At 53.6% G+C, this 14,245-nt stretch overlaps 5 protein-coding genes across 5 annotated transcripts; 4 read left to right on the forward strand and 1 right to left on the reverse strand.

The window, feature by feature from the left end:
* Window positions 1–535: 535 nt before the first annotated feature.
* Triagg1_6659 (uncharacterized protein) lies at window positions 536–2,157 on the forward strand (the record flags this gene model as incomplete). The annotated part of the gene is made up of 3 exons (XM_062901308.1): window positions 536–865; window positions 955–1,326; window positions 1,411–2,157. The coding sequence occupies 3 exons, from the start codon at window positions 536–538 to the stop codon at window positions 2,155–2,157; spliced, it is 1,449 nt and encodes a 482-aa protein (XP_062754275.1).
* Window positions 2,158–2,666: 509 nt separating this feature from the next.
* Window positions 2,667–3,440, reverse strand: Triagg1_6660 (uncharacterized protein; the record flags this gene model as incomplete). Its single annotated transcript, XM_062901309.1, has 1 exon — window positions 2,667–3,440. The coding sequence occupies one exon, from the start codon at window positions 3,438–3,440 to the stop codon at window positions 2,667–2,669; it is 774 nt and encodes a 257-aa protein (XP_062754276.1).
* Window positions 3,441–6,211: 2,771 nt separating this feature from the next.
* On the forward strand, window positions 6,212–7,769 carry Triagg1_6661 (uncharacterized protein; the record flags this gene model as incomplete). Its single annotated transcript, XM_062901310.1, has 4 exons — window positions 6,212–6,368; window positions 6,453–6,983; window positions 7,047–7,470; window positions 7,544–7,769. The coding sequence occupies 4 exons, from the start codon at window positions 6,212–6,214 to the stop codon at window positions 7,767–7,769; spliced, it is 1,338 nt and encodes a 445-aa protein (XP_062754277.1).
* A 700-nt stretch (window positions 7,770–8,469) lies between these two features.
* Triagg1_6662 (uncharacterized protein) lies at window positions 8,470–9,640 on the forward strand (the record flags this gene model as incomplete). The annotated part of the gene is made up of 2 exons (XM_062901311.1): window positions 8,470–8,736; window positions 8,795–9,640. 2 exons carry the CDS (start codon window positions 8,470–8,472, stop codon window positions 9,638–9,640), a joined length of 1,113 nt encoding a protein of 370 aa, XP_062754278.1.
* Window positions 9,641–10,899: 1,259 nt separating this feature from the next.
* Triagg1_6663 (uncharacterized protein) lies at window positions 10,900–12,823 on the forward strand (the record flags this gene model as incomplete). Its single annotated transcript, XM_062901312.1, has 5 exons — window positions 10,900–10,998; window positions 11,112–11,200; window positions 11,394–11,571; window positions 11,634–11,959; window positions 12,016–12,823. The coding sequence occupies 5 exons, from the start codon at window positions 10,900–10,902 to the stop codon at window positions 12,821–12,823; spliced, it is 1,500 nt and encodes a 499-aa protein (XP_062754279.1).
* Between the last annotated feature and the right edge of the window lie 1,422 nt (window positions 12,824–14,245).

Consider the following 14,245-nt stretch of genomic DNA (forward strand, 5'->3'; position numbering starts at 1 on the left):
GCCGAAAAAAAAAATCCAAAAAAATTCATCCATTCCATTTGATCCATTTATCCCCAACCCGGCGGCCCAGAACCAGGCCAGGCCAGACCAGAGAGAGGCTCACGCAACCCCACATGTCGATTTTGCGGTTACTTGGGCACATGTCCTGGTACGAGCAGAGCACCTTGACCGACCTTGGTTACTGACTTGGCAGAATCCTGGGTGACAATCGCAAACTCGCCCGGCCCTCGCTTTTCCCTCGCTCCCTCTCTTCTCCTCTTCTTTTTCTCTTTTTAGTCTCCGCCCCCTTCTCTTCTCTTCGCTTCTCCCCTCGTCAACCTTTTTTCTTACTTTTTTGTTGCTTTTTCTTCTTCTCTCTTTTCCCTTTTCCCTCCAAGGGGGGCCCTTGCTTCTCGCAAGCCTAGCATCCATCTTCCCCCTCCCCCGCCAACGGCCTTCCAGACCGCACCGTCTCCTCTCGAACCGCCCACTTTTGCTCGCGATATAATCGAGGCAAAGAGAAAGACAACTTCTCTCTCCCCCATCGGCCGAGAATATGGCGGGCACTTCGACTCCAGGCACTGAGGGGCCTACGTTTGCGCCCCCGAGCCTGCCAGCGGGCTGGATCGCCCAGTGGGACGGCTCCAGCAGAAAGTATTACTACGTCCAGCTGGCCACGGGCGTCTCCCAATGGGACATTCCCACCGATCCCGTTCAGACGGGCACGCCGGTTCCAGGCGCCGAGCACCCCTATGGCTCGCCGGCGCCGCAGGTCATCACACACCCGGACGGCTCGCAGACCATCAAACACGCCGATGGACGCATGGAGCCCATCATGCCAGATGGCAGGGGTCCTGACGGGCCTGATGGTGACCGAGGACTTGGGGTAAGCAGAGTCTCTTTTGGCAGCTCTGCGGAGGCGTTTGTGGATGTATCATCATGTGTGCTAACGTCTGGTTTCAATGGTGTTTCTAGTCAATGGCTATGAACATGCTCATGGGCGGCAAGGGTTCTGGTGGCCACGGCAGCGGCGGCGGCTCTGGAGGCGGCAATCCCCTCGGCGGCCTGGCTGCTCAGTTCCTCGGAGGCGGTTCGCATGGAAGCAGCGGCGGCGGCCACGGCAGCGGCGGTGGTAAGGATTCCATCGCGGGAAAGCTGGTGGGACAACTGGCGTCGAACCTGTTCTCGCCTTCCGGCGGTGGAAAGCCTTCGCAGTCGCAGAGCTACCATGGCGGCTCATCAGGCGGCGGCTCGCATCAGCAGGGTGGGCATCAGCAGGGTGGTCTGGCCGGCGTCGTGGGTGGTGGTTTGTCCTCCCTATTTGGAGGAGACAAGCCGAGTCACGGTGTAAGCAACCATCGCACTTGTTTTTCAACCTCTTGGCGGCTATAGAATTGGAAAGGCTAACCAACGGGATGTCACCATCTATAGAACCAGAGCTATGGCTACTCGAATTCCGGCTCGGGCGGTAATACATACTCTGGACAGGCACCCACTTACAACCCTCCCGGATCTACTCACGGCGCAACGCCATCGTCGTCACATACGGGCACACACCAAAGCCCCCCCTCTGGCAATCACCAAAACTCCTTCCCTCCACCGCCTTCAGGAGCACCACCGGGCGGCCAGACTTACGGGCATCAGTCATATGGCAGCCAATCCTACTCGCATAGCCCGGCGCCTGCTCCCAGCCCGTATGGCGGATCGCACGACCAGCATGGCGCACAACACGGGGCCGGTGGCTATACCCCCCAGCAGCCAAGCTATGGCTCTCCTTCTCACCAGCAAGGCTACGGAGCTCCCTCACCTGGCGGACACCAACCGAGCTATGGCGCACCGGGAGGACAGCATCAGCCTGGATATGGCGCTCCTCAGGGAGGACAGCACCAGCAAAACTACGGTGCAACGACGCCGGGTGGTCATCCGCAATACCCTCCTCCTCCAGGCCAACAGCAGCAGTACCCCCCGCCTCCCGGACATCAACAGTCGTTCCCTCCGCCGCCCGGACAGCACCAGCAATACCCTCCTCCGCCAAGCGGACCACCCGGCGGCTACAACCCGTCGTATGGTACCCCGGGCGGCCAGCAACCCTATGGTCAGCAGCCCTACCAGCCAGGCCCTCCTCCCGTGCCCCATGGTAGCCACCCAAGCCAAGGAGGATATGGTGGTGGCTACTAAAGGACTTTCCACGCTGTGTCGTATGTTTTCGCCTGGGAGAAGAAGAATGCATGAATTCTTGTGTGTTTGCTCATTTGAATGCGGGGTTCCTGAGAAAATGACCATATACCGCGACTGACTGGCATCATTTGCTCGCTAAGAAGGGGCCGGATCTATCATTTCACGTACGAATAATGCGGTGACATTAGGGAGGCGGTGGATCTTAAAAAAAGTAACATGTGGTATGGCATGAGAGGTAGAATCATGATGATATAAGTGTAGATAGGGTGGTACATTTGGGTTTTTTTATTCACTTTTTTTTGTTCCATATGTAGACTACGAGAGAGACGGAAAGCATGATGTGATGTGATGAAATGGATATGAAGAATGCGTCAAGAGCAGAACGTTGACGGGCTGCTGTCAAGGACTTGCGGGCTGTTGAGAGAGGAGGTGATATCCCGTTAGGTATAATATTGTGGAGGTAGAGCATCTCAAAATATTACTTTTTTCTTCTTTTTTTATGAAATATGTTAATTTTGCTTCTTTGTCTGATCACTCTCAACAGGGCCGGCAATTGCAGTTAGTGAACTGGCCACCCATCTTGCTACAAACCATGACGCGACGCCGACGACGACGAGATAGCACACGGTCGGAACCAGTGACTGCGGGAGCACGTTGTAGACGTACGGGTCCAGGATCAAATCGACGAGGACGGGAGGAGGGTCCCTCATGAGCGAGGAATGGTGAGAGAAGTAGTCGGCGGCGGCGAGGACGCGCAGGAGGAGGACGGATTTATCGCCGTCGTTGTTTGGTGATGAGTCTTTTTGGCTTTGCCGAGGCTGGGCGGATTTGGCGTGTTGAGTGAGGGATTGGAGGAGTGCTGGGGTGGAGAAGACGGTGGTGAGGGAGTATGTGTCTAGGGTGAATGCCGTCGGCTCCTTTTTTGATGGCTTGTGAGTTTTTGTTGTTTCGTTTACTACGTGGATTAGAACGCTTACAAGTGCGGACCAGCAGACGCGGAGCTCATAGCGTTGGCCTGGCGTGAGGTTGTCGAGTAGTAGCCATGACGGGTGGCCTTGTTGTTCTTGCGGGAAGACGCGGCTGAGGTTGGTGCGTACGGACCAGCTTGTGGAAGGGCCGAGGACGGGGATGGCGGCGTCGAGGCCGGAGAGGGAGAGAGAGGAGGGCGGGGGTGCGGTGAAGATTGATTTTTCGGTGTTGGCGTGGGAGGGGGATATGAGGGAGAGGAAGGGGAGGAGGAAGGGGAGTGAGATGGGTTTAGAGTGGTGATGGGTTGGCGGCATTGTTTTTGGCTGTGGCTGTTGAATTGGTGGCCTTTTTGGTTTCGTGTTTGTATTGCTTATGGGAGTAATTAATTGGCGTCAAGTTGAACGTGTTGGTTTTGGTGAAGAGGGTGGGGATGAAGATGAATGTGAAGTGGTATCGATACGCTGTTGTTTGATTGAGAGGCAGCACGTTGAGATTTGGACGGCTGTGTCGGCTGTGCGCGGCTGTGATTGGCTGGCTGTACTTTGAGGTACGTACCTTGGTACTGGGGATGCACGGCTGGCAGTCAATTGGGCTCTTTGCTGTTTTACTTTTGGTCAATGGATGGATACAAAACAATCGTCGATATCATCACTCTTGTGTTTGGAATTGTATGAGTCTATCTATCATGAATAGTATGGGATGGGTTCTTGTGCATTCATTACTTTGCTGATGCATATGTGTGCTTGCACAGGCAATGATGGTGTTCTTTCTACTCCTTTTCCGCAACCTCGTCAAGTATGGGGTAGCGATTATTGCAAGCTGGGGCCTCAGGTATGGCCATGATATCCTTAAAGATTTACCGTTCTAATGCGCTTCTGGAAACTCATCCATGTCGTATTCCGTCCTTGACAGGCTCTGATGATGCGAAGGGCTGATGACGGACACGGGTACGAGAATCTAGCAATGGCAGTCAATACTACTAGTGCCGCTACCTAGGTACAGGTAATAATAAAGCTGAGTTGCTGCTGCTGGTTAATATGTACCTACACGGAGTGATAAACACACCACAGCGATCGCCGGGCCGTCAGGAGGCAGCTGGTACATACTCGTATGAAGACTGGATGGATGACATTATGGAGCTTTTTCGTGCCGCGCTCTCTGACTGTGCCAGCAGCACTTGACCACATTTAGTGGAGAGCTTTGCTGGCAAGTCTGGGCGAACCATTGATTCGGGAGGGACCCTGTCGTGAGGGTCTGTCTTGTTTGGGGCTAATCCAGAGCATGGCAGAAGGGTACGGGTACAAGCAAAAGGGGGAGCTAGGGGAAGCGGCGGTCGGGGGAAGCAGCCGGAAGATGATGATTGTTGGGTCAATTGATGGTACATATACATATTGTGGTCTTGTCTCGCTCTCTCACGATGGTAGTATATGAAATCGCCTTGGTTGTCGAGAGGTTGGATTTTGAAGGGAGAAGGGGGATGGAGCTGCCTCCTACTAACCTATTAGGAAGTACGAGTATATAGTAGCCTGGAGACTGGGCCATTTGCGGGAGCTAGAGACCAATACAAGTACTCTGCGTCTCTCTATCTCTCCCACATCCCCCCTATTGGTGAGAACAGGTGCTAGCCGAGCATCTCGTGATTTTTGCCTTTGGCCTCCCTTTGGAGGGATAGAGAGTAAAGCATCTGGTTGCATTTTGTTGCCGTCATTTGCTTGGTAATCTAAGGCGATAGCGGACCCTGTTCAGAGCTTCTGAGGGGGTGGAGACGCTCCGGACGGTACAGGTACAAGCACCGCACAGCTTTAGCTCGAGGTTAGGCGGCTATAGTGGCGCCTGTCTGGCGTCGAGGCCAATGAGACGCGTACAGTAGGCAGTCTAGGTACAGCAAGAGAGAAAAACATTGACGGGGAAACTGGAGGAAAGATGTTCACACTGATGACTTTACTTGAAGACTTGTTTGTATGCGTAGAGGGTTCAGATCATGGCAACAAGTCTCCCACCAGACTTCAAGGTACATGTGCCTGCTATGGAACATGTGCAGTGGTTACAGCCTGGTGTCACTGTCCGGGGTACACGGTTCTTGGTAGCTTTATCGAGGCCCCCCCTTTTGGGCACCACAATATTCTGCCGTATGAAAAAGGATTGGATGTACAAGTACATGCCCTCTGTGAGCTGTGGTGCCCCCCTAATGAGGACTGTTGACAACCTCAACTCGGTAGCTTGGGTGCTATAGCTACCTCTTTGCTCAAATGGAAAACATCAACACGATTAATCCGTCTGCATCTGCATCGCCCATCCATGATGAATTGCACTTGTCTTCACAAGTCCTCCTCCAGCAAAAGTCACTAAAATTGTTCTCATCTCGGCAATAATCATTGCTGCCCGCCCAGAGCGGTGAGGCGACAGGGGCGCGCTCGCAGACGCGCTTACCACTTCCAGCCACGCCTGGACCCCCCCCCCCGTCCAGCCCAGTCCCAAACCAAAAAGTCAACAAACCTCCCCTCTCTTCCTCTTGCTGTGAGAAGCCCCTGTCCAAGTCCAAATTTCCCACCCCACCTCGTTTTCGACCCTCTCCCGACGAACCAGCTGCAACTTGTCCGTCCTCCTGTCCTTTTCACCACCTTTTCCCTCTGGAACCCCGTAATAAAAGCCTTTTTTCTTCTTTCCCCGGGCTCAATCTTGCACTCTTGCTACCTCGAAGTCACCACTCCTACTTTTCCTCTCCAACCCTTCAGAAAACCAAAAAGAAAAAGCGTTCACAATGCGTGAGGTTATTAGCATCAACGGTGCGTGCTAGCTCGACAGAGGCAAAGCCCCTTTACCTTTGGGCCCCCCCCTCTGTCTCCCCACCAAACAAACGCGTCCCTTCACCGCATCATGGACGCCCAAGACCGCGAGTTGACGATGCTAACTTTTGGAGGATAGTCGGCCAGGCTGGTTGCCAGATTGCCAATTCCTGCTGGGAGGTGAGTTGATTCGCCATTGCCATTGTTTTTTTCTTGACCATTCGAGCTGACATTTTCCCTTTTCTCTAGCTTTACTGCCTCGAGCACGGTATCCAGGTACACCACCACCACTCTCGCACATGTGGCTTGAGCCCATTGTTTACAACCCTTCCACGACTCCAAAACGCGAAGCTAACAACGTCTTTTTTCTCCCCATACAGCCCGATGGTTACCTCACTGAGGAGCGCAAGGCTCAGGACCCCGATCAGGGTTTCAGCACCTTCTTCTCCGAGACTGGTATGTTTTTGTTTTGTTTTTCCTCCCCGCCTCCTTTTTATATGGTGTCGTTGGGAATATGTCACCTCTAACCCTTCCAAACAGGCCAGGGCAAGTACGTTCCCCGTGCCATCTACTGCGACTTGGAGCCCAATGTCGTCGACGAGGTCCGCACCGGTCCTTACCGCAACCTCTTCCACCCGGAGATGATGATCACCGGCAAGGAGGATGCTTCCAACAACTACGCCCGTGGCCACTACACCGTCGGCAAGGAGCTGATTGAGGGCGTTCTCGACAAGATCCGACGTGTTGCCGACAACTGCGTTGGTCTTCAGGGCTTCCTGGTCTTCCACTCCTTCGGTGGTGGTACCGGTTCTGGTTTCGGTGCTCTCCTCATGGAGCGTCTGTCCGTCGACTACGGCAAGAAGAGCAAGCTCGAGTTCTGCGTCTACCCTGCTCCCCAGACTGCCACCTCCGTCGTTGAGCCCTACAACTCCATCCTGACCACCCACACCACCCTGGAGCACTCTGACTGCTCCTTCATGGTCGACAACGAGGCCATCTACGACATCTGCCGTCGCAACCTCGGTCTTGAGCGCCCCAACTACGAGAACCTCAACCGCCTGATTGCTCAGGGTAAGTGGCAGTCGAATCTGTGTTCCGGTCAAGTCTTCATGCGCTAATCGCTTGCCCACGCAGTTGTTTCCTCCATCACCGCCTCCCTGCGTTTCGATGGTTCCCTCAACGTTGATCTGAACGAGTTCCAGACCAACCTGGTCCCTTACCCTCGTATCCACTTCCCTCTGGTTGCCTATGCTCCCGTCATCTCTGCTGCCAAGGCTGCCCACGAGGCCAACTCCGTCCAGGAGATGACCATGTCCTGCTTCGAGCCCAACAACCAGATGGTCAAGTGTGACCCCCGCAACGGCAAGTACATGGCCACCTGCTTGCTGTACCGTGGTGACGTTGTCCCCAACGACGCCCACAACGCCGTCGCCACCCTCAAGACCAAGCGCACCATCCAGTTCGTCGACTGGTGCCCCACTGGTTTCAAGCTCGGTATCTGCTACCAGGCTCCCGAGAACGTTCCCAACGGCGATCTCGCCAAGGTCAACCGTGCTGTGTAAGTTTTATTTACCAAGATTTCCCCTCTAATGTGTGTATGTGCATGAGCCCAAGCTGACGCGCAAAATTAGCTGCATGCTGTCCAACACCACCGCCATCGCCGAGGCCTGGTCCTCCCTCTCCCTCAAGTTCGATCTCATGCACTCGAAGCGTGCTTTCGTTCACTGGTACGTTGGTGAGGGTATGGAGGAAGGTGAATTCTCCGAGGCCCGTGAGGATCTCGCTGCTCTGGAGCGCGATTACGAGGAGGTTGCTGCCGACTCTCTCGACAACGAGGAGATGGAGGCTGAGTACTAAGTTGTTTCTTTGCTGTTGGAGTCATGGATAGTGAGGGTATGGACTGTGCAAACCGGTACTGCCTAATCCCGCCCCTGCGTCCTCTTGGACAGGAGGTGTATTTTCTTTATTAGGTCGCAAGCCTCAGTTTTTAATGTTAAAAAGCAAATCTGTAAATGGGAAGAAGCCAACAGACGCTGTTATCTACAAAGGTTGATTTGAGCAATTGGTGTAACAAGAGAAGATATGTAATTTGTAAAATGCGAGTCGAGGGAATCCCGCGACTGCCGCTACGTTGTATAAATCTGGGGTTTTGATGAGTGAACTTTGCAAAACCGCTCTGCCTCCAAATTCAAGCACAGTAGTCAGTCGTAGGTATCTTTAGCCACAATAACATCAATGAACAATGATCGATCTACTATCCACCTTTGCGCTAGGCTAGTCGGCGGCCCGACAGTTGTGAGAAAGGCAACCCTCTTTTTTAAGGCCGAGGAATGCGGAGGACGACGCCGGGCCAAACTGGCGGGCGTGACTTGCAATAGCCGCCAGACGTGGTGCCACGGGCCGATAATACGCGACAATCGCCGCTCTGTGCAGCCGCTCCCAATTGCCATCTAATAATTTCATACTGGACCTGCTGTTGCTGTTGCTCCAACACAACCCTCGCCTCTTCTGCCGTCGACTCGGTGCCTCTCCACCAGATCCCATTCCCTCGCTCGCCATGTCTCTACTTCGATCGTCCATCTGCCGGGCCTGCAGGCGCTCTTCACCGCTGAGGGTGCACAGAGGCTTTGCAACGGCCAGCCGCCCTCAGACGTCATCCGACAGCCGAGTCAGGATCGTCGAAGTCGGCCCGCGAGATGGACTGCAGAACGAGAAAAGGGCCATTTCGCTGGCGACCAAGATTGAGCTGATTGAGCGATTGGCCAAGACGGGATTGACGACGATTGAAGCCGGCTCCTTTGTAGCGCCGAAATGGGTGCCACAGGTAAGAGAAGGGCTTGTTCTATTTTCAGGAGAAAGACGGCTGATCCGAGGCGATGCAGATGGCCAACTCGAGCGAGATCATGGAGCACATCCTACAACAGAAGATTGACGCACCCGTTCCCATCACCTACTCCTTCCTCGCGCCGAATACAAAGGGCTTCCACAGTGCGGAAGCGCTGTTGAAACAGAACCCCGGCAGGTTTGCTACACTACTGGAGCCCGATGTGAAGAAGCCGGCGGTGGAGGTGGCCGTCTTTGCTGCTGCCACGGAGAGCTTCTCGCAGAAGAACCTCAACTGCGACATCAAGACGTCGCTAGACCGATTCAAGGCTGTCATCCAGGACTCCAAGGCCCTGGGACTCCGTGTTCGAGCCTACATCTCCGTGGTACTGGGCTGTCCGTTTGAGGGCTTCGATGTTGACCCCCACAAGGTGGCTGAGATCGCCACTGACCTGCTGGAGTCTGGAGCCGACGAGATTTCGCTCGGCGACACCACTGGCATGGGCACCGCTCCCCGGACGAGCGCACTGCTCAAGTGCATGAGCGCGGCGGGCATCCGCACAGAGGACATTGCGATGCACTTTCACGACACGTATGGACAGGCGCTGGTCAACACGGCCGTGTCACTAGAGCATGGGATCCGGACGTTTGACAGCAGCGTGGGCGGGCTCGGTGGGTGTCCTTACAGCCCCGGAGCGACGGGCAACGTGGCGACGGAGAACATGGTTTACTTTATGGAGAGTTTGGGCATGGAGACGGGCGTTGACTTGGATGCCATGGCGGATATTGGAGCGTGGATTACGCAGGAATTAGGCAAGCCGAATGACAGCTCGGTGGGAAAGGCGGTGCTGGGGGCGAGGTCAAGGAAGGGGGCCGAGGCTGCTGCGGCTGCTGAGAAGGTATAGAGCAGTGATGCTGATGACGAAGAAGCGAGGATGAATTGATATTGACAAGTAAATATACACACACATACCTACCTCTGCCTTTCATGTTCCATGCTTGAATAGGGCTGTATGATTTGCGCTTACAGCTTGGTTCTTGGTTAGAGATTCCATCGACCCTGTTGAAGTGTTGAACCTTGTTGCAATTCTCTATTGTGAATAGTAATTAAACCAGCTCTGTCAGATAAATTGAACCTCTCTTCTATTTGAAACAATAAAAATCTCAATTAGGTCTGTTGCTGTGCTTATAGACAAGGGTGTAGGTAGTCGTCGTTCTTTGTAGGGGATCACCGAGCTTCCTCCGTCGTGTCGCTGCCAATGGATGCCGATGCAAGTTTGGAGGGGTAGCTTCTACCTCTATACAAGCTTGGACCGCCGGTGCTTTGTTCCCCTCAGGAGAGGTACTCGGTACCGCGTCCATGCTCCGTCTCTGTCTGTAACGGGCTTCTTTGTCCTCAATGGCCGAGTGCATGTATGGAGAGTACCTTGGCAAATAATACCAACACCAGATACCTATCAAGCAGTACGAGATTCTTGCTTGTGTAAAACGCACCGTCGCCAAGATAAGGTTACCAAGGTACATGGACTGGGACGCAATTCCAAGCAACCTTCCGCTAGCAGTCATGTGATGTCACGGCCGCTCTTCGCTGTCCAAATCATGACTCCAGCCAGCCAAAAGGCGCTCGGCGTGGGGTCTATTTTTTGGCGCAGCGCAGAGGCCCTCAGCACCAGCAGCGCCCCCCCAAAACAACCGCTAAACCCACTAACGACGCTCGCTGAACAAGAACCGCCAAGGCCATTGAGAGGCGGCGGTTCCTCTCTATGTTGTCCAGTCTCCACTTCTTGTCGAGCTGTTTCGCTTCCAGCCTTCTCTTGTTCTGTCTCCGACCTTGATCTTCCTTTCCATCTCGCCAGCTCCCCTTTGCGACCGCATCTCCGATATTCGAGCTCGGTGGTTCTTCTTCGCTGCTCGAATAACCGACCTCTTTTTACTCTTTTGCACCTTTTTAGCTCGCTCGCATTCTGTTCCCCTTCTCGGTCAATACGCTCCTCCGCATTCAACTTCTCCCCCCCGACGGTAATTCGTGGCTACTTGAGGTTGCTGCGCCGTGACCGCATAACATCGAAAGCCGGCCAAGGTTTGGAGAGATACAGCTTCAGAGGGGAAGCTTCCAGCTGCACGCAGGCCGAAAAAAGCAGAAACACAAGATAGATTCGCAGCAATGGCGGACCCACGCAATTCGTCATCCTACTCAGTTGTGCCGCAACTGCAGTACAACACCGTGAGCGGTGTCAATGGTCCGCTGGTTATTGTCGAGAATGTATGGCATCTCCGCACTCTCTCCCCCCTCTAGTTTATTTGATTCCAGCTGTCATGGCGTGAAATGGAATGAGGATTGGCCATGTACAATGCTGACGACTGGTTGCCGTATAGGTCAAATTCCCGCGATACAATGAGATCGTCACTCTTACGCTGCCCGACGGAACGGAGAGAAACGGACAGGTTCTGGAAGCCCGAGGTGGGTAGTGATTCCTTTCCTATAATATACCTATATCTGAGCATGGCGCCGCCAATGCCTGCGTGGAATGTGCGTTCTGACATGAGAGGGGGCAGGTGACCGAGCCGTCGTCCAGGTCTTTGAGGGTACTCCCGGTATCGATGTGAAAAAGGCAAGTGAGCCCCATCGCCCATCGCCAGAGGGCTGATGACTAACAGGAAGTGCAACATCCAGACTCGTGTCAAGTTTACCGGCCAGAACCTTAAGCTCGGTGTCTCGGAGGACATGCTTGGCCGTATTTTTGATGGATCTGGACGAGCCATCGACAAGGGCCCCAAGGTGCTGCCAGAAGAGTACCTCGACATCAACGGCAGTCCCATTAACCCCTTCTCTCGAGTGAGTTGCATCTTTTCGGTGCATGCCTCGTAGGTCGAGCAGCATTACCTAACATGTCTTAGGAATACCCCGAAGAAATGATTGCGACTGGTATCTCGGCCATCGACACGATGAACTCGATCGCTCGAGGACAAAAGATTCCCATCTTCTCGGCCTCTGGTCTGCCGCACAACGAAATTGCTGCTCAGATTTGCCGACAGGCTGGCTTGGTCAAGCAGAAGGGAATTACCAACAAGGGTGTTCATGACGGCCACGAGGAGAACTTTTCCATTGTGTTCGGTGCCATGGGTGTCAACTTGGAGACTGCTCGATTCTTTACCCGTGACTTTGAAGAGAACGGCAGTCTGGGGCGTACTACTCTGTTCCTCAACCTTGCCAACGATCCTACGTGAGTGCTCTTCTCTTTACCCTACAGAGGGCTGTTGGCTGACGCACCGCAAACAGTATCGAGCGTATTATTACCCCCCGTCTTGCCCTTACGACAGCCGAGTACTACGCCTACCAGCTCGAGAAGCACGTCTTGGTCATCCTGACTGATTTGTCGGCCTACTGCGATGCTCTTCGTGAGGTTTCCGCCGCTCGAGAAGAAGTTCCCGGTCGTCGTGGTTTCCCCGGTTACATGTACACGGATTTGTCGACCATCTACGAACGAGCTGGCCGTGTGACGGGACGAAACGGCTCCATCACCCAGATCCCCATCTTGACCATGCCCAACGACGATATTACCCACCCCATCCCCGATCTGACAGGATACATTACCGAGGGACAGATTTTCGTCGACCGACCTCTGTACAACCGTGGCATCTACCCGCCCATCAACGTGCTGCCGTCGCTGTCGCGTTTGATGAAGTCTGCCATTGGTGAGGGCATGACGCGCAAGGATCACGGCGATGTGTCCAACCAGCTGTATGCCAAGTACGCCATTGGCCGTGATGCCGCCGCCATGAAGGCTGTCGTTGGTGAGGAGGCCCTGTCATCCGAGGACAAGCTGTCGCTCGAGTTCCTGGACAAGTTTGAGCGCCAGTTCATCAGCCAAGGCGCGTACGAGTCCCGATCGATCTACGAGTCCCTGGATCTGGCCTGGAGCCTGCTCCGCATCTACCCCAAGGACTTGCTCAACCGTATCCCGGCCAAGATCCTCAACGAGTTCTACCAGCGATCTCAAAAGGACGCCAAGGCAAAGGGCAAGGCGCGAGCCGAAGTGGCCTCAAACGACAGGCAGCAGGCTGAGGAGAACCTAATTGACGCATAGGATCCCTCCCCGGCGACGTCTGGTGTTTTCTTTTCGGGAGAGGAGCAGAAGTACAGTATAAATTAGTTACCTGGCTTGGAAGTATGATATTACCCGTGGTAGAAAGTGAGGTGCATAAACCCTGGGTGTGGAACTTGTTATTCTCTATTTTTCTTTTGTTGTTTGGTATTTCCGACTTGCGCTGGGAGGACAGCAATCTGACACGATAATGCAGAAGGGTTGTAGCGTGAATATAGGCAGCAGAGCAAATGTCAAGTCGATTTCCAAAAGAGTTTCATGCGAACAAGCATGTCTACCGTGTGCGGGTTTGGTCTCGCGTACAGTAGGATCTGGCCGAGGCGATGCAATGCAACGTGAATTACATGGACTGATGATGCAGGGTATGGATTTCACCGCTCAATCCCGGATGATGTACGTACTTGGTCTTTTGGGTAATAAAAAGGCATTGAGGACTGCGATCTGAGTGGCGCGGAAGTAGCCGTTGAAATGCGAATGCGCCTCCCTGTAAGCAGCTGAGCTAGGGGGGAAAGCCGTGGTTCCCGTGTAGTCTAGCAAGATTCGTTGATTTTGGCTTGTAGCTATTGGAGCGCTTACTTTGGCGTATAATGGCGTATTAGACTTGGAGTTTTGGGAGTTGAAAGATGAGCGTGTGTTAGTTGGTTCCGACGGGAGCCCTTTTGGCGCACCTATGAGGTGTAAATACTACCTAGTAGGTATTGATACATGTAGGTGGTTTGGTTGTTAGTTGGGAGGAACGAAGGGATCGAGGTTGCAATTGTATCTGATCTGTTGGTCTGCTTTTGCCCCGCGTTTGAGGTTACATGGACTAGGTATGTTGATGTGAAGAGGTGGGTTGATGTCTTGGGAATTGGTTCTCGGTTCAACTTGTCGTGATCTACGGAGTATATAGGAAGTTTTTGGAAATCAAAATGGCATGAATAGGAGAGAAGAAAAGAAAAGAAAAACTAAAACCAAAACCTCTTTACATAAATCCTGGGGATTGTTATGCTTCCCCCAGTTGTTTGCATTTGCATCGGGATTTCCTACACCCTACATCATAAACAGGTGACATCATGCTCGTATGCATTGATCAACCGCTCCAACCCCGGAGAAGCGAAATCAATCCTTCGCTCACTTCCCCCCTTGTTCTCTCCTCGCTCTCTCGGGAACTTGTGCCTTCTGTTCGCTTAGCTAGTCCTTTTTTTTGTAAAATCCGGGGAAAGCCAACCTTTACCCCTCTCATTCCCTTTTCCAGCCCCCTGGGATCATCGTGGTTGGTTGCCTGTTGTGGACATTGATATGTTGGCCGGGACTTGGGTTTCTGCGTCATGCGGATGGACAAAGAAGCCGAAGACACGAGATGCCGCATGCTGTGTGCAAGGTTACCAGAGTAGCGTTGGGCGCGGTTGCGTCGTGCTGTGT

Source organism: Trichoderma aggressivum (assembly GCF_033847375.1).
Source record: "Trichoderma aggressivum f. europaeum strain CBS 100526 chromosome Unknown scaffold_027, whole genome shotgun sequence".
NCBI lineage: Eukaryota > Fungi > Ascomycota > Sordariomycetes > Hypocreales > Hypocreaceae > Trichoderma > Trichoderma aggressivum.